This window comes from Salmo trutta, chromosome 9 (genome assembly GCF_901001165.1).
Source record: "Salmo trutta chromosome 9, fSalTru1.1, whole genome shotgun sequence".
Classification (NCBI taxonomy): domain Eukaryota; kingdom Metazoa; phylum Chordata; class Actinopteri; order Salmoniformes; family Salmonidae; genus Salmo; species Salmo trutta.
In genome coordinates this window covers 35,983,439-36,001,687 of record NC_042965.1, presented here as the reverse complement: position 1 = coordinate 36,001,687, position 18,249 = coordinate 35,983,439, and the positions used below count along the sequence as shown (strand labels likewise).

Sequence of the window (18,249 nt, the reverse complement as noted above, 5' to 3'; positions counted from 1 at the left end):
TTAATCAGTGGCAAAATAAGCGCACAAGCTCCTAAACCCCTACCCTGCACACTGTACATTTCCGTCTCCTCCTTTCGTATAGAAAAAATGCAACTGGTATGGATAGGCTACAGAATTTCCATGTTGGTGCCCATCACTACTGATACTCATCCAATCATTGGAAAGCTTTAGGGTGCTGCTGACAAACAGCATGTTCCAAGGGATGGGCCTGAGCATGCTGCTGTACAGAACATAGAATAACCTTATATCATATCACTCCTTATAATGTGCTGAAAATGAACAAATCTGTGCAGCTACTTTATAATCTGTAACATGGTGTTCAAGTCTAATTTTAAAGAAGACAATGCCAAGTTTCATTATATTGAGAAATAAATTCTAGAACAAAAAAAAACCGAAATATTAAAATAGTTTTAAAGAACTTAGAAAATATACAGTTCCAAAGTAATTGGATTAAGTTACTCATTTAGAGTAATCCAAAGGATTACGTTACTGATTACTTTATTTGTCATGTAACTGTAATCAGCACGGATAAAACAATTCAAGCAAACCGCCCAACACTGTATACAGTGCACTTGGAAGGTTTTCAGACCCCTTCCTTTTTCCACATTTTTCTATGTTACTGCCTTATTCTAAAATTGATTAAATACAACATGTTCCTCATCAATCTACACACAATACCCCATAATGACGAAGTGATAACAGTTGTAATTATCATTTTTTTGCAAATGTTTTCAAATAAAAAACATAAAATACCTTATTTACATAAGTATTCGGACCGTTTGCTATGAAACTCGAAATTGAGCTCAGGTGCATCTTGTTTCCATTGATCATCCTTGAGATGTTTCTACAACTTGATTGGAGTCCACCTGTGGTAAATTCAATTGATCAGGACCTCAGACTAGGGCGAAGGTTCACCTTCCAACAGGACAACAACCCTAAGCACACAGACTAGACAACGCAGGAGTGGCTTCGGGACAAGTCTCTGAATGTCCTTGAGTGGCCCAGCCAGAGCCTGGACTTGAACCCGATCAAACATCTCTGGAGAGATCTGAAAATAGCTATGCAGCGACGATGCCAGATCTTGAGAGGATCTGCAGAAAAGAATGGGAGAAACTCCCCAAATACAGGTGTGCCAAGCTTGTAGCGTCATACTCAAGAGGACGTGAGTCTGTAATCGCTGCCAAAGGTTCTTCAACAAAGTACTGAGTAAAGGGTCTGAATACTTATGTAAAAGTGATATTTCCGTTTTTTTTAACGAATTTGTAAATTTTTTCTAAAAGCCTGTTTTTGCTTTGTCATTATATGATATTGTGTGTAGATTGAGGGGGAAAATAAATTGAATACATTTTTGAATAATTCTGTAACATCAAAATATGGAAAAAGTCAAGGGGTCTGAATACTTTCCTATTGCACTGTATAGGGTACACATAGGGCTCTGGTCAAAAGTAATGCACTATATAGGGTGTAGGGTGACATTTGAGACCCATCCCTGGTGCATTCCCTGCCTTGTTTGCAGGAAATGCAAGGGAGGAGGACTTCCTTGTAGTGCAGCCTTCCCTTACCTTCACTTCCCTGTTGCCATACTGAGCGGGACTGAGGGTGCTAAGCTGGCATACCTTTCCAGGAACCTTTGACAATAGGTTTGAATCTCCCTGACTCTCTGCCATCAAACTTCTTTCCTTTTGTTTATGTTTTAAGTGTGGGAGCACCTGTAAGTAGAGATGTTTATTTTTCAAATCATTAATATTTATTTGAGTAGATATTTAATTATGTATGAAAGGCTTGGATAAAATGAATAATATATTAAAATAATATTATTAAAGACTTGGATACTCTTTAAGAGTCACTCTGTCTAAATCTCCATGCTGTGTTTGCTGAGTATGATGAAGAGCTTCCTGGTCAAGAGTTTCATTCATGAAGGATACCACCCCAGTTATTACACTGTAGGCTTACATTTTCTCATTGTAATCTAGTTATTTTCTTCATTGCACTCAGACATGACAAGGTAATTGGTTAAAGGGACTATCTGGGATTCGAAAAGCAACAAAGCAGCTATATAAACTACAATGGCTATATATAATGTATTTAAAAGTCTTATTTAGTGTATTTATCAATTCCAGATTGCCTCTTAAAAAGTGCCATGTGTATACAATTATTTTGATCCCCACTTGTCCTAACTTTTTTGAGGTACAACTTTAAAATAAATATATATAAAGAAATGTTCCTATCACAGGACGATGTTGTACACAGAGCTGCTGCGGTTGTGGGATGAAGCAGTGAAGGCAGTGGATGCCAGAGACTGGCAGGGAGCCCTGTCTAAACTGAACCAGATCACTGAACCTACCTCCCGTACTCTGTTTCTGACTGCCTCTGCTCACCTTGCCCTGGGGCAGCTGGAGCCTGCCATCCAGGTAAGTCTGGAGGACTGCTGTCAAGAGTGACTGATCAATCTCTGAAAGGATTTCTTTGTGTATGTATGTGAGTGAGTCTAATATTTATCTGTCGCCCTGTGAAGGCTTTAGACCAGACCATAGCCAAGGATGAGCGACTTGCAGTTGGCTTTTTCCAAAGAGCTGGAACACTCATAATGGCTAGTAGGTAAAGAGATCACTGTACAACATTATGGTTCCTCTTCTGTCAACTGATGTTGTTCTCTCCTTTATTAAAGTAAACAACAGGATGTACAGGTCAATGTGTACGTGCAGCATTTAGACATCAATTAACATATGAAGGCAAATGGCTGTCTATTCATGTTTTAGATTACAAAAGACAGCCATTATATCTGACATCCCTCTCCCTCCCACTCTCTTTGTTCCTGTGTGTGTGTGTGTGTGTGTGTGTGTGTGTGTGTGTGTGTGTGTGTGTGTGTGTGTGTGTGTGTGTGTGTGTGTGTGTGTGTGTGTGTGTGTGTGTGTGTTCTACAGGCTGGAGGAGGCTCTGAATGACTGTATCTCAGCTCAGAAACACATGAGAGGGAACGTGGTCATTGACTACAGACAGCTGGGGCTACGCTACAAGCTCTACAGCTGGCAGGTACAACAGACTTACACCACAGTGTTATAACTGTAGACTTACACCATGCTGTTATAGATGTAGACTTACACCACAGTGTTATAGCTGTAGACTTACACCACAGTGTTATAGATGTAGATTTACACCACAGTATTATTGATGTAGACTTACACCATGCTGTTATAGATGTAGACTTACACCACAGTGTTATAGATGTAGATTTACACCATAGTGTTATAGATGTAGATTTACACCACAGTGTTATAGATGTAGACTTACACCACAGTGTTATAGATGTAGATTTACACCACAGTATTATTGATGTAGACTTACACCACAGTGTTATAGATGTAGATTTACACCCCAGTGTTATAGATGTAGACTTACACCACAGTGTTATAGATGTAGACTTACACCACAGTGTTATAGATGTAGATTTACACCACAGTGTTATAGATGTAGATTTACACCACAGTGTTATAGATGTAGATTTACACCATGCTGTTATAGATGTAGACTTACACCACAGTGTAATAGATGTAGATTTACACCACAGTGTTATAGATGTAGACTTACACCACAGTGTTATAGATGTAGACTTACACCATGCTGTTATAGATGTAGACTTACACCTTGCTGTTATAGATGTAGACTTACACCACAGTGTTCTAAATGTAGACTTACACCACAGTGTTATAGATGTAGACTTACACCACAGTGTTATAGATGTAGATTTACACCACAGTGTTATAGATGTAGACTTACACCACAGTGTTATAGATGTAGACTTACACCACAGTGTTATAGATGTAGACTTACACCACAGTGTTATAGATGTAGATTTACACCACAGTGTTATAGATGTACTTGTACCTTGAAGGTGTTATAGATGTACTTGTACCTTGCAGGTGTTATAGATGTACTTGTACCTTGCAGGTGTTATAGATGTACTTGTACCTTGCAGGTGTACACCATGTACCAGAAGTGGAGTACAGTACGATGAAACAAGATTCAAAATGTAGAAAGATTTCTGGCTCCCAGGTGTCTTTTATACAGGTAACGAGCTGAGATTAGGAGCACACTCTTAAAGGGAGTGCTCCTAATCTCAGTTTGTTTCCTGTATAAAAGACACCTGTCCACAGAAGCAATCAATCAATCAGATTCCAAACTCTCCACCATGGCCAAGACCAAAGAGCTCTCCAAGGATGTCAGGGACAAGATTGTAGACCTACACAAGGCTGGAATGGGCTACAAGACCATCGCCAAGCAGCTTGGTAAAGAAGGTGACAACAGTTGGTGCGATTATACGCAAATGGAAGAAACACAAAGAACTGTCAATCTCCCTCGGCCTGGGGCTCCATGCTAGATCTCACCTCTTGGGGGAGCAATGATCATGAGAACGGTGAGAAATCAGCCCAGAACTACACGGGAGGATCTTGTCAATGATCTCAAGGCAGCTGGGACCATAGTCACCAAGAAAACAATTGGTAACACACTACGCCGTGAAGGACTGAAATCCTGCAGCGCCCGCAAGATCCCCCTGCTCAAGAAAGCGCATATACATGCCCGTCTGAAGTTTGCCAATGAACATCTGAATGATTCAGAGGACAACTGGGTGAAAGTGTTGTGGTCAGATGAGACCAAAATGAAACTCTTTGGCATCAACTCAACTCGCCGGGTTTGGAGGAGGAGGAATGCTGCCTATGACCCCAAGAACACAATCCCCACAATCAAACATGGAGGTGGAAACATTATGCTTTGGGGGTGTTTTTCTGCTAAGGGGACAGGACAACTTCACCGCATCAAAGGGACGATGGACGGGGCCATGTACCGTCAAATCTTGGGTGAGAACCTCTTTCCCTCAGCCAGGGCAATGAAAATGGGTCGTGGATGGGTATTCCAGCATGACAATGACCCAAAACATACGGCCAAGGCAACAAAGGAGTGGCTCAAGAAGAAGCACATTAAGATCCTGGAGTGGCCTAGCCAGTCTCCAGACCTTAATCCCATAGAAAATCTGTGGAGGGAGCTGAAGGTTCGAGTTGCCAAACGTCAGCCTCGAAACCTTAATGACTTGGAGAAGATCTGCAAAGAGGAGTGGGACAAAATCCCTCCTGAGATGTGTGCAAACCTGGTGGCCAACTACAAGAAACATCTGACCTCTGTGATTGCCAACAAGGATTTTGCCACCAAGTACTAAGTCATGTTTTGCAGAGGGGTCAAATACTTATTTCCCTCATTAAAATGCAAATCAATTTATAACATTTTTGACATGCGTTTTTCTGGATTTTTTGTTGTTGTTATTCTGTCTCTCACTGTTCAAATAAACCTACCATTAAAATTATAGACTGATCATTTCTTTGTCAGTGGGCAAACGTACAACATCAGCAGGGGATCAAATACTTTTTTCCCCCACTGTATATCTGTTCAGAGATGAAAACACCAATGTTTTCAATGCAGCATCATTAAGTGATGCTCTGTCATGGGCAGTTGTTGAGTATTACCTTTCAGTGTGATCATATCTGGGCTTAATGACCATGTACTCTTACAATCTCCACACGGCACAGCTAGAAGAGGACTCAGAGCCTGGTTCCTCTCTAGGTTTCTTCCTAGGTTCCAGCCTTTCTAGGGAGTTTTTCCTAGCCTCCGAGCTTCTACATCTGTATTGCTTGCTGTTTGAGGTTTTAGGCAGTTTTGTTTGTGTATAAGCACTTTGTGACACCTGGTGATGTAAAAAGGGTTTTAATAAATACATTTGATTTGATATGGAGAGGGTTATTAGTAGACTGTCCCCTAGGGCTCTGGTCAAAAGTAGTGCACTACATAGGGAATAGAGTACCATTTGAGACAGACACTATGTTTCTCTGTGGTTGTCTAGGTGTTGTATAACGCAGCAGCTGTCCACTCCAGGTTGAACCAGTTGGACAAAGCCAGAGACATCCTGCTCTCAGCCTCCCAGGAGAAAAGAGGAGGTGGGCGAGGACTGAACGTGGAAGTGGCTTTACACAGTCTCTCTGTAAGTACACTACCGGAAAAACAATATTCACTAGAATAACAAACATTGAATTCTCCCTACATAGGGCATGAGGTTTTTTTTCTCACTGATCAAGGCACATGATATGGAAAAACTCCTGTCTCTAACATCACATAATACTTTGACATTGGCAGGGTGTGGTGTGTTCTGTCCAGCGTGGCTGCATTTCTCTCGGTCCTGAATTACCCTCTCTTTCTCTCTCTCTCTTTCTCTTTCTCTCTCTCTCTTTCTCTGTCTTTCTTTCTTTCTTTCTCCCTCTATCTCTCTTTCTCTCTCTTTATTTCTCTCTTTCTCTCTCTATCTTTCTCTCTCTCTCTTTCTCTCTCTCTCTTTCTCTCTCTTTCTTTCTCTCTCTTTATTTCTCTCTTCTCTTTCTTTCTTTCTTTCTTTCTTTTTCTTTCTCTCTCTTTCTCTCTGTGTGTGTCTCCACCCCCAGAAGGGAGAGGTGCTGCCCGTCCTCCTGGTGCCAGAGGGAGAGGTGTTCCGGCCCAGGAAACAGGACGTAGAACAGCTGGGACAGAGAGACTTCCTGGGCAAACCAATGGTAAAGTTAAACCACACCACACTGATGTACACAGGCACAGTAACATAGAGTAAAACCCAAATGGCACCCTATTCCTTATATAGTGTACTACTTTTGATCAGAGCCCTATGTGATCTGGTCACAAGTAATGCACTATGTAGTGAATAGGGTGCCATGTGCCATTTGGGACATTTTTATAGTGACATATCTCTGTGTGTGTGCTTGCCTGTGTGTCCGTGTGTGTGTCAATCGAATCAGGCCTCTTCCTGTGCTTTCAGGTAATTTCCTCAATGATTCCCAATGATGACTTTGGTGGATTTGAACCTCTCAGGATCAATGTAAGACCACTGTTAACATAGCATCGGAAGTACACCTTGAATGTGTCTCAAATAACCCCCTATTCCCTGTATAGTGCACTGCTTTTGACCAGAGTCCGTATGCCATTATGACATTTTGGGACACATCCTATGCCCTCTGCCTCTCTCTCTGACTGTGACTCTGTCTTCCGAACAGAAACCGGGATACTACGAGCCCAAGGTGGATAGAGTGGAGTAAGTAACATTATTCACATTGACTTTCAATTATGTTCCAAAACATGAATGTTGTTGGAGCAGAAAAAATCCTGTAATTATTCTCTTATGGTCACGGACACCAGAAGAAAATAAGCTCAGAACTGATATTTGAATCCCCAAAAAGATATCCATGGTTAATATGGTGGTATGAGTAACATCTTTTTAAGACCAAGGTCTCTGACCGAAATGTTGATAATAAATGTACATGAGTCAAATTATGTGTTTATTTTTCGACAATGTGGATTGGGGTTCTTAATAACGCGCTGCAACACAAGTGAGATAATCATGGAAGTGTGCATCTTAACCCTTCACTTGGAACGCTGTCTTTGCCTCCCCATAGGGAATCTCGCTACATGCGTCTGCGTACCCCCTACATGTCCCAAGCCCCTGGGCAGCTGACGGTGCCTGGGGGAGCCATAGTGTTTCTTTTCAGTGATGCAGACAGAGATGGACTGGCCATGGTCATACATGATGGACAGGTGAGAGACACCGGTAAAGAGCGGGTTAACTCCCTACACCTGTAAAGAGTGGGTTAACTCCCTACACCTGTAAAGAGTGGGTTAACTCCCTACACCTGTAAAGAGTGGGTTAACTCCCTACACCTGTAAAGAGTGGGTTAACTCCCTACACCTGTAAAGAGTGGGTTAACTCCCTACACCTGTAAAGAGTGGGTTAACTCCCTACACCTGTAAAGAGCGGGTTAACTCCCTACACCTGTAAAGAGTGGGTTAACTCCCTACACCTGTAAAGAGTGGGTTAACTCCCTACACCTGTAAAGAGTGGGTTAACTCCCTACACCTGTAAAGAGTGGGTTAACTCCCTACACCTGTAAAGAGTGGGTTAACTCCCTACACCAGTAAAGAGTGGGTTAACTCCCTACACCAGTAAAGAGTGGGTTAACTCCCTACACCTGTAAAGAGTGGGTTAACTCCCTACACCTGTAAAGAGTGGGTTAACTCCCTACACCTGTAAAGAGTGGGTTAACTCCCTACACCTGTAAAGAGTGGGTTAACTCCCTACACCTGTAAAGAGTGGGTTAACTCCCTACACCAGTAAAGAGTGGGTTAACTCCCTACACCAGTAAAGAGTGGGTTAACTCCCTACACCTGTAAAGAGTGGGTTAACTCCCTACACCTGTAAAGAGTGGGTTAACTCCCTACACCAGTAAAGAGCGGGTTAACTCCCTACACCTGTAAAGAGTGGGTTAACTCCCTACACCTGTAAAGAGTGGGTTAACTCCCTACACCTGTAAAGAGTGGGTTAACTCCCTACACCTGTAAAGAGTGGGTTAACTCCCTACACCTGTAAAGAGTGGGTTAACTCCCTACACCTGTAAAGAGTGGGTTAACTCCCTACACCTGTAAAGAGTGGGTTAACTCCCTACACCTGTAAAGAGTGGGTTAACTCCCTACACCAGTAAAGAGTGGGTTAACTCCCTACACCAGTAAAGAGTGGGTTAACTCCCTACACCTGTAAAGAGTGGGTTTACTCCCTACACCCGTAAATAATGTGTGTTGTCTGGGAGGGTTGAGAATTGAGCAGTAGACACATTTCTGTTGTTTGCTGTAGTGTATGAACAATAAAGTTGTATTGTATAGTAGCAACTAGCTAGGATTTTCTATAATGAATTACAAAGCGCATAAGAATAATGCAATACTTCTACATTCCAGAAGAGGCTCTGCTGTCCCCTAGCTGTCTGGCCCTTGCCCTAACCCCCTCCATTGGCTGTATCAGTAATAGCCATGTCATTACATCTCCCCTTTCCTAACACAGCTACACCAACTCCTTTTATTTTGGTCCTGCCTTCTTTCTGTACGATTGTATATCTATGCCGTAAAAATGTTTGATTATCGCTCATCTTCCCTTTTTTCCCCTCTTTCGTGGTTTAGAAAGGACTTGTCCCCATGACCCTGCTGGACCCAGTGGATGTCAACAAGTCCAAAGGCAGAAAAAAAAATAAAGTAAGGCTTTCTATCTTCATCTTAGAGTTTCTTATTTCATTGCATTTGTATGTTTTACTTAGACAATGTAGCTATTTCCATAGTGGTGAACAGAATGTGACAATCCAGCAGCTTCAGGTGTTTAATCTCATCTGGGTTGTTCTCTCACCGTTCAGTTTTAGAGTAATGCTGAACAGAGCTGTATTTTAACTCTCCTCCTCTACCCACAGACAGTGAAAACATGTGTAGGCCTATTCATGTGTATCAAAGCTGCACCTGCTTACCACTGTGAAGGACAGACAGGGTTGTTAAATACCCTTGGATTTTAACAATGAGGGGATGAGGTGTCACAAGAGGAATTGCAATTATAAGCCCAGCCTGCCTGGATGTTTCATTGCTTTAATGGAAGGCACAGAGAGCGGTGTTACCTTGACTACTCTGGTTGTGTCCTCCACAGAGTATTCCCAGTGGGATCCCCCTCCCACCGGGTCTCAAGCCGCCCACTCGCCCACAGAGCCAGCTTAGCCATGAAGAAGCTCCACAGGGTAGGCTCACCTCATTTAACCCCACTGGCAGAGCACAAGACCAAGGGGATGGAGCTCGGCCACGCCAGCATCCATCTTAACCTTTAAAGCACCTTTATGTTAATGAAATAACAATAATTATTGTTATTATTTAACTATTAGAGTATTTTTCATTACACAAAGAATCTCAAAGTGCTTTAAATCATTTTGTAACAGTCGTCATTCTGCCAGCCCCATGAACTATAAATGTGTTAATTTTACAGTCACTGATTATTGTACAAGTGTTCAGCCTTTTAAATCTTGTGCTATATATCATCTGTAGAGAGGCCTGATAGAGAGGCATCTCCACCCTCCTCTGCCTCTGCCACCCACCCACCACCCACCTCCACCCCACCACCCAGGTACCCACCCACGGTGGACAGTCCTACTGAGCTGGTGAGTAAAGGCTCTGATTTAATCTGTGTTTTTATCTGAGTGTGTAACTCTTCATCTCTGTCGGAAATAACACATGTAAAGGTAAAATAAAGATTAATTTATTTCTCTGAAGTTATCAGGTCCAAACAATTAGTACATCTGTCCTCCAGTTGGTTGAAGAAGAATGTTTGTCAGCCACAGGAGGTTGGTGGCACCTTAATTGGGGAGGATGGGCTTGTGGTAATGACTGGAGTGAAATGAGTGGAATGGCATCAAAAACATCAAACACCTGGTTTCTATGTGTTTGATGCCATTCCATTTGCTCCGTTCCAGCCATTATTATGATCCGTCCTCCCCTCAGCAGCCTCCACTGGTGTCAGCCTGACTGGAAGAAGGACCATTTGACATAATCCAGTAAATACATGATGTTGTGCTGTACCTCTAGTTGCATGGGTTTACATACTGTACACTAGGCAGATGGAATTGTGGATAACTTCTAATTCATTTTATGACTCATCATTTTCAAGTGTCAGATGTAATACAATGCTGATGATTTGGCCTGATTAAGTCAATGCAAAGCCCAGGGGAGGGAGAGGTAGTCAGTTGTCAGGTAAAAATATATTCTGGACTATTTAAGACTAGCTTTTGTGCCTCAGCATGTCAGAGTGACCTGAATGATATTCGTAAGAAGAAATGACCTCTTAAAATTCTCTGATGGCCGTGCCAAAACGTATGGAACTTGTGTAAGTCCTGTTCTACTTTTACATAAAATTCCTGAAAGACTGGCTGGCTGGGGAAAAGCAAGAGGTTTCAGTGAGTGTTCTGCAGAGTTTTCTCCATTTCCGTTCAGTCAATACTGCCAATACCAGTTATACAACTTATGTTAGGAGACCTGAGTGGGTCCATTGTTCAGAACAAAAACATCTAGATCATTTACTGTGGTAAGGGAATCATTAGCTACCATTACAGTGTTTATTATGCAACCATTTAGTATGTGCTGTTTGAAATACTTTCCATCACCCCTAGGTTCAGATACTATTTGAAATCATTTTTAAATACTTACTGGGCTTGATTTAGTTTGACAGGCACAATAGGATACTCGCTAAAGTGCAAGTCCTGCTCATCTAGCACTCCAGGCAGACTAAAGCAAGCGCTTAAAGTATTTGAAAGATTCCTCCATCGTTAACAAAATGGAAAGATCAGATGCTTTATTATCTACTCCCTATTAAGTGCACTACTTTATGGGCTCTGGGCTACCCAATGCACTCTGGTCAAAAGTAGGGCACTACAGACGGAATAGGGTGCCATGTGGGACAATGACCTATGATACAATGTGTTGTGTGTTGATATTCTAGTTTGTCCCTTTAGTGCACCTGTAACACCCCCCTTTTAACATACATTGGAATGCTTGGAATGTTTTGTCCTGTGAAAGGCATTAAACAATGCCCATGTTAGTTTCTACTCCTGTGTCATCTCCAGTCCTTATATTAGTTGTAGAAGTAATACAGTGTGTCATACAACACTGGCGACGAGGAAGAAACGTTCTCACGTTTGTGTTCTTTATCTTCGGTGAGATTGTTCCAGTGAGAGGAAGCGTGATTGTTACAGTGCTCAACAAACAGAAGGTTAAGCTACGTCTCTACAACGTGAAAGGCAACCATCCAGCATCGCTAGGATGCACATGGCAGGGAAAAGATCAAACTAAACTGTCAGGAAGTTCAAATGGTTGCAAAAGAGGACACAAACCTGTAAGGGATATTGAGGAAACACGCGGATGTGTTCAGAGGAGAACTTGGCAGTATGAAGGACATAACAGTTAAACTGACCGTGAAACCAGACAGCAAGCCAAAATGCTTCAAAGCTAGACCCGTCCCATACGCCATAAAACCAAAAGTTGAAATTGAGCTAAACAGACAAGTCGAGAGTGGAGTATTGGATCCAGTGAATATTAGTGAATGGGCTACACCTGTCATTCCAGTCATAAAAAAGATGGATCACTCAGACTCTGGTGATTTCAAAGTCACCATTAATCCAGTCTTGACTGCTGAAAAATATCCACTACCCCTCATTGATGACCTCTTTTCTGGTTTAGCTGGAGGACAAATTCAGTAAGATAGACTTATGTCAGGCCTATCTACAGATGCATGTGGACCAAGAGTCACAAGAACTGTTGACCATAGTGACTCCCAAAGGACTGTACGCCTTATGGCGTTGGTGCTGTTGTCTCACACATCATGCCATCGGGAAGAAAGGCCAATTGCTTTCAAATCACGGACCTTAAGTAAAGCCTTACCTTAAGTAAAGAAAAATGCATGAAATGAAATGTATGCATTCACTACTGTAAGTCGCTCTGGATATAGCCTTCCCTGTAGCTCAGTTGGTAGAGCATGGTGTTTGCAACACCAGGGTTGTGGGTTCGATTCCCACGGGGGGCCAGCACAGAAAAAAAATGTATGAAATGAAATGTATGCATTCACTACTGTAAGTCGCTCTGGATAAGAGCGTCTGCTAAAATGACTAAAATGTAAAATATGTAAATGACTAAAATGTAAATGTAAATGTAAAGATCGAGGGTGAATTGCTCGCCATCGTGTTTGGTGTTAAGAAATTTAATCAGCTTCTGTTTGGCCAACGATTCACACTGCTGACGGACCATAGACCCCTCACCATCTTTGGTCCCAACACCGGCATTCCATCACTTGCAGCCAGCCGCATGCAGCGATGGGCATTACTTTTATCTGCACCAGTACGATATCAAGTCCAGAAAGTCTGAGCAGCACTGCAATAAAGACAGCCTCTCAAGGCTTCCCTTACCTGTCACACACACTGAACACTCCCAGGCTGAAATCTTCTACTTCAAGGAAGTGACGAACGCCCCAGTTACATCTGTCCAAGTGAAAAAGTTCACCCACACTGATCCGGTGATGTCTGAGGTCGTGGACATTGTCACTCGTGGAAAAGAAGGAGAGATGTTGGACAGCCTACAACCTTACCTAGTGAGGAGAAACGAGCTCAAAGTTCAGTCTGAATGCTTGCTATGGGGTTTTCGAGTCGTCATACCGCCGCCACTGGGAAGGCAGGTGCTTGAAGATCTCCATTTAGGGCACTGTGGCATGGTGCGAATGAAGGAGCCACTTGCACACAGCTACTTTTAGTGGCCAGGTTTGGACGCAGCTATCTAAGACAAGGTGAGGAACATGCCTCAGCTAGCGCCACTACACCCATGGGACTTCCCAGAGGAGCCTTGGCAACGAGTCCACATAGTCTATGCAGACCCACTGGATGTTCTTAGTCGTAGTTGATGCACACAGCAAATGGCCTGAGGTCACAGTGATGAAGAGCACCTCAGCGGAGAGGACCATCAAAGTGCTACGGTCAATCTTCAGTTGCTTCAGATTACCAACTCAACTCGTTAGCGATAATGGCCCCCAACTGGTATCTGAAGAGTTCTGGTCATTCATGGAAGCAAATGGAATTCAGCACATCAAGTCAGTGCCGTGTCACCCTGCAACAAACGGCCTCGCTGACAGATTTGTCCAGACGATGAATCAAGCTTTAAAATCATCACAAGGGAACGGGTCCCTCAATAGGCGCCTAAACACCTACCTGTTGACCTACAGAAACACTCCCCACGCTACAACCAAAGTGGCACCTGCGTCAGCCATGATGAAAAGACAGATTTGCACGTGACTCGACCTCCTGAGACCTCCAAAGACTAAACAGCTACTGGATACCTACCATGACTACGAGCCATCACCTGAACATCCACTGCAGCAACCTATAAATGTGGAAAGTGCTCCAGACTCACTTGAACCAGCCAGAGTGCCTACTCAGGGTAATGTTGGGCACCAGTCTGGGCATACACCATCACCACTCAGACTCAGAGACAATGTGGCTGTAGACTCACCTGTACGTCATCATTACCTTGCAAGAGAAAGACGACCCCCTGACAGGTTGACTGTTTAGTTCAGACTAACCTCCGACATTGGGGCAGAATACACCCCAGGGTTCAGTCCGGGATCTGAGGCAGTCTACCCTCTTTCCCTAGTTCAGAAAAGGTTATTCTGAAAAAATATTTTATTTACCTTAAGAGAGCGGTTATGTTAAAAAGAAAATAATATGCAAAACAGTGAATATTTACTTTTTCCTTATGAGGCATCAAAAGTAAAGGGGGAGGAATATGTTGTGTGTTGATATTCTAGTGTGTCCCTTTAGGGCACCTGTAACACCCCCCTTTTTACGTACATCGGAATGCTTGGAATGTTATGTGCCCACGTTAGTTTCTACTCCCGTCTCATGTCCTGTCCTTATACTAGTTGTAGAAGTAATACAGTGTGTTATACAACACAGTGTATTTAGCACAGACCCATTTTGAACTGAAATGCCTCAATGGAATGTGTGGCTAATTGCTGAGTGAAAGCTAACCTGTATGTTCCTCTGCTCTCTCTGTGTCAGACTGAGGACCCTCTGGCCAACCGTACCATTCTCTACCAGATGGTGGCACTGTATGACTATGCAGCTGAGGGACCAGAGGATTTGGAGTTCAGTGAGGGAGACACTATTGACATTCTCAGTGAAGGTAACGGAACGGGAGAAATGATGAAGTGTTGTGTGTTTTAAGTGAACAGTAAGTACGTCACCTCCTACTCTGAATAATGAGCCTCCTCTCTCTCCCCCCTGTCTGCCAGTCAATGAAGAGTGGCTGGAGGGTCACTGTGCTGGTAACATTGGCATCTTCCCCAGCCTTTTTGCCTACCGGGAAGGAGAGGCCCCCACAACCATCGATCGGATGACCATGTTGCTATCAAACAAGGAATAGGCTCAACTCTTGCTCACAGTTAACAACTTGATACTTTATTTTTTTTATCTAATTCAAGTTAAAATGATGACGGTTGTCAACGGCCTTCTTCAGAATCAGTACGGAGACTATGCAGCATGTCATCTCTTGGTGTTCTTCTGTGGTTGTCTGATGGAGGACTACATAATTGGGTTTGCTGCATGCCTGACCAAGCCACTGACATTTTCCATCCACTCAGAGGGAATAGAGTGGGCATACTGGGTAGCATTTGACCAACAGGTCAAACTTAAAGTGTTTCACCTTTTCTACTTACTGTCAACTGCTGTGAATGAATGTGGACCACTGTTATACTGTTATATGATTGTTACTTCCTCCATGATCACGTAAACCTGTTAAACTAAAGAAGATCTAGTGGTAAGAATGGTGTTGTTCCCTTTTGTTGAAGAAAACCTAATAGGTCTGTCGTGGAAATTCTACACAGGGACACTCGAAGTCAATCTTAAAGGAATCATTGTTTATTAACAGTTAACTGGGGAGGTTCCTACAAACTTGATGCACCATAGTACATGTCTGCCATCGGGGCAGTCCTGTTAGATCTCTTATATACAGCTTACAGACACATTACATAGGCATGATTTAGCTTATTCCTCATTCATAATTCATTCTTCATTAATGTTTGGTTCATGCATGTGACAGACCAATACCTCACGAGGCTTCTTCTCTCCAAGCTGTGACCTTGAAACTGAGATAACCTTTCATTCTCAAAACAAGGTTCTGGGCGTACTGCCGAATTGCAGATACTGATAGTGAGGATCCGTTCAATCAGTCACTTACATGAACACAGAAATGGGTTATTATAAAAGCACAAACACAACTCAATTCATGAAACAGGACATGCAATGCAATAATCCCATTCCCTAATTCCATTAAAACTAATTTACTTGATTGCCCACATTGAACAAACTTCCTAACATTTATGGACTTCCTGTCTTTCTTAACAGGGCTCTGGACTGACTGGTAGAAAAATAGAAGCCTGAGTCTGTGTGAATGAAGTGTAAGGGTAGAGGACCTTGTCTGTATCCCAAATAGCACCCTTTTCCCTATGTAGTGCACTGCATTTAACCAGGGCCTACAGGGCTCTGGTCAAAAGTAGTGCGCTATGTAGGGAATAGGGTGCCATTTGGCACTCACATCTTAGTTGGCTGTGCAGTAGAAGTGCAGTGGTTTAGGCTTTAGTTAGTCACCACACAGGAAAATGTCAGGTACTTTTAGCTGTCGTCACAAATGATAGTTATGAAAAAAGAAAGGGCGCAATGAAGCATCAAAGAACTCCATTCAGATGGCTTATTAAACCCGAGTCCTTTAGTAATTAGGCTCAGTCTGTTCCCATGTGAAGCATTTACATCCACCCACCCATCCTCTGGTAGAACTCAGGGACTATTGTTGTACACCTACCAGGGATAATGGATGCATTATGTGGTGCATGCATTATCTATTTGAGAGTGTGAATAATGTAGTCAACAACGGTGAATCTGTATTACAGGGTAACTCCTACATATTTACATCATTGATGAAATGACGCTTGCAAAATGAATACAAAATTGGATGTTCAAAACTATCCCAAACCAAACACACCTGGTCTGATTCTATACTGAACAAAAAATATAAACGCAACATGTAAAGTGTTGGTCCCATGTTTCATGAGCTGAAATAAAAGAGTCCAGAAATGTTCCATACGCACAAAAAAAACGTATTTATCTCAAATTTTGTGCACAAATTTGTTTACATCCCTGTTAATGAGCATTTCTACGATAATCCACCTGACAGATGTGGCATATCAAGAAGCTGATTAAACAGCATGATCATTACACAGGTGCACCTTGTCCTGGGGACAATAAAAGGTCACTCTAAAATGTGCAATTCTGTCACACAACACAATGCAATAGACGTCTCAAGTTTTGAGGGAGCGTGCAATTGGCATGCTGACTGCAGGAATGTCCACCAGAACTGTTGCCAGAGAACTGAATGTTCATTTTTTTACCATAAGCCGCCTCCAATGTCATTTTAGAGAATTTGGAAGTACGTCCAACCGGCCTCACAAGCTCAGACCACGTGTAACCATGCCAGCCCAGGACCTCTACATCCTGCTTCTTCACCTGCAGGATCGTCTGAAACTAGCCACCCGGAGAGCTGATGAAACTATGGGTTTGCACAACTGAAGAACTGTCATAAACCGTCTCAGGGAAGCTGCATGCTCATTGTCCTCACCAGGGTCTTGACCTGACTGCAATTTGGCGTTATAACCGATTTTCAGTGGGCAAATGTTAATCTTCGATGGGCACTGGCACGCTGGAGAAGTGTGCTCTTCACGGATGAATCCTGATTTTAACTGTACCGGGCAGATGGCAGACAACATGTATAGCGTAGTGTGGGCGAGTGGTTTGCTTATGTCAACGTTGTGAACAGAGTCCCCCATGGTGGTGATGGGGTTATGGTATGGGCAGGCATAAGCTACAGACAACGAACACAATTGCATTTTATTGATGTCAATTTGAATGCACAGAGATACCGTGACGAGATCGTATCTCGTCACGATTAGAGCATGGTATCTCTAATCGCCCCCTATACACTACTGTTGACCACGGCCAGAACCCATGCTCTGTTTTTTAAGTACAACTTTTAATAGCGTTAGCCGGGTGGATGTTTAAGAAGGTACATTGATCCGGTTATATTACTGTAATTACTATTTGGCAGGGTGAAGAAGCATGAGTCACTTTCCTTGTATTACATGTTAAGTCATTCATCAAAAGAACCAGCCTCCTCCACACTCTTTTGAACAAATTCTTCCCTTTTACAGGCCTTCTCTGCATCCCAAATGGCACCCATTTCCCTATATAGTGCACTACTTTTGACCAGGGCACTATAGGGAATATGGTGCCATTTGGGACGCATACTTTGTCTCTCATTAGAATTAAGTGAGAGACCGTGTAGAAAACAGAAAAATGGATTATGTCATGAACTGCATGTAGCCTGTGTAGAACAGTAATGCAATGTGTTTCACATACACACGTTCTTAGCCTGAGTGCCAGTCTGTTTGTGCTAGCATGCCAACTCTTTGTCACTCACTTTCATGCCAAATGTTTGGCTTAACAATGACAACAATGGAGTTACCATGACAGCATAAACAGATCTGGGACCAGGCTAACACATTCCTTCTCAATGTATTTTTTACATATCACCAAATGTCTCCCTTCCATACACTATGTACTGAGCAGTATAACAAAGCCTTTAGGTGGTATTAAATGCACTGCTGAGGAGGGGAGAAGAGAGGGGGACTGTCTGTATCTCTATGCTGCTTGGCTTTGAAGATAGCTAGCGGAGTGAGAATTAATCTTGTCACAAGAGACAGGGCCTACCTCACCCACTTCCCCT

The 18,249-nt window shown here is 42.8% G+C and overlaps 1 protein-coding gene across 1 annotated transcript; it reads left to right on the top strand.

The window, feature by feature from the left end:
* The first annotated feature begins 1,594 nt into the window (after positions 1-1,594).
* On the top strand, positions 1,595-15,235 carry LOC115200479 (neutrophil cytosol factor 2). The gene is made up of 14 exons (XM_029763577.1): positions 1,595-1,711; positions 2,234-2,411; positions 2,516-2,598; positions 2,925-3,033; positions 5,891-6,028; positions 6,483-6,590; positions 6,848-6,907; positions 7,083-7,120; positions 7,482-7,620; positions 9,031-9,102; positions 9,539-9,626; positions 9,928-10,040; positions 14,475-14,598; positions 14,708-15,235. Exons 2-14 carry the CDS (start codon positions 2,238-2,240, stop codon positions 14,836-14,838), a joined length of 1,377 nt encoding a protein of 458 aa, XP_029619437.1. The 5' UTR covers positions 1,595-1,711; positions 2,234-2,237; the 3' UTR covers positions 14,839-15,235.
* Positions 15,236-18,249: the final 3,014 nt, after the last annotated feature.

Excerpts from the sequence above, each read along its gene's own strand:
- LOC115200479 (XM_029763577.1), top strand. The coding sequence starts at position 2,238 with ATGTTGTACACAGAGCTGCTGCGGTTGTGGGATGAAGCAGTGAAGGCA. Across the intron at positions 2,412-2,515 it reads AGCTGGAGCCTGCCATCCAG|GCTTTAGACCAGACCATAGC; the intron begins GTAAGTCTGGAG and ends CGCCCTGTGAAG. Across the intron at positions 6,029-6,482 it reads TGGCTTTACACAGTCTCTCT|AAGGGAGAGGTGCTGCCCGT; the intron begins GTAAGTACACTA and ends CTCCACCCCCAG.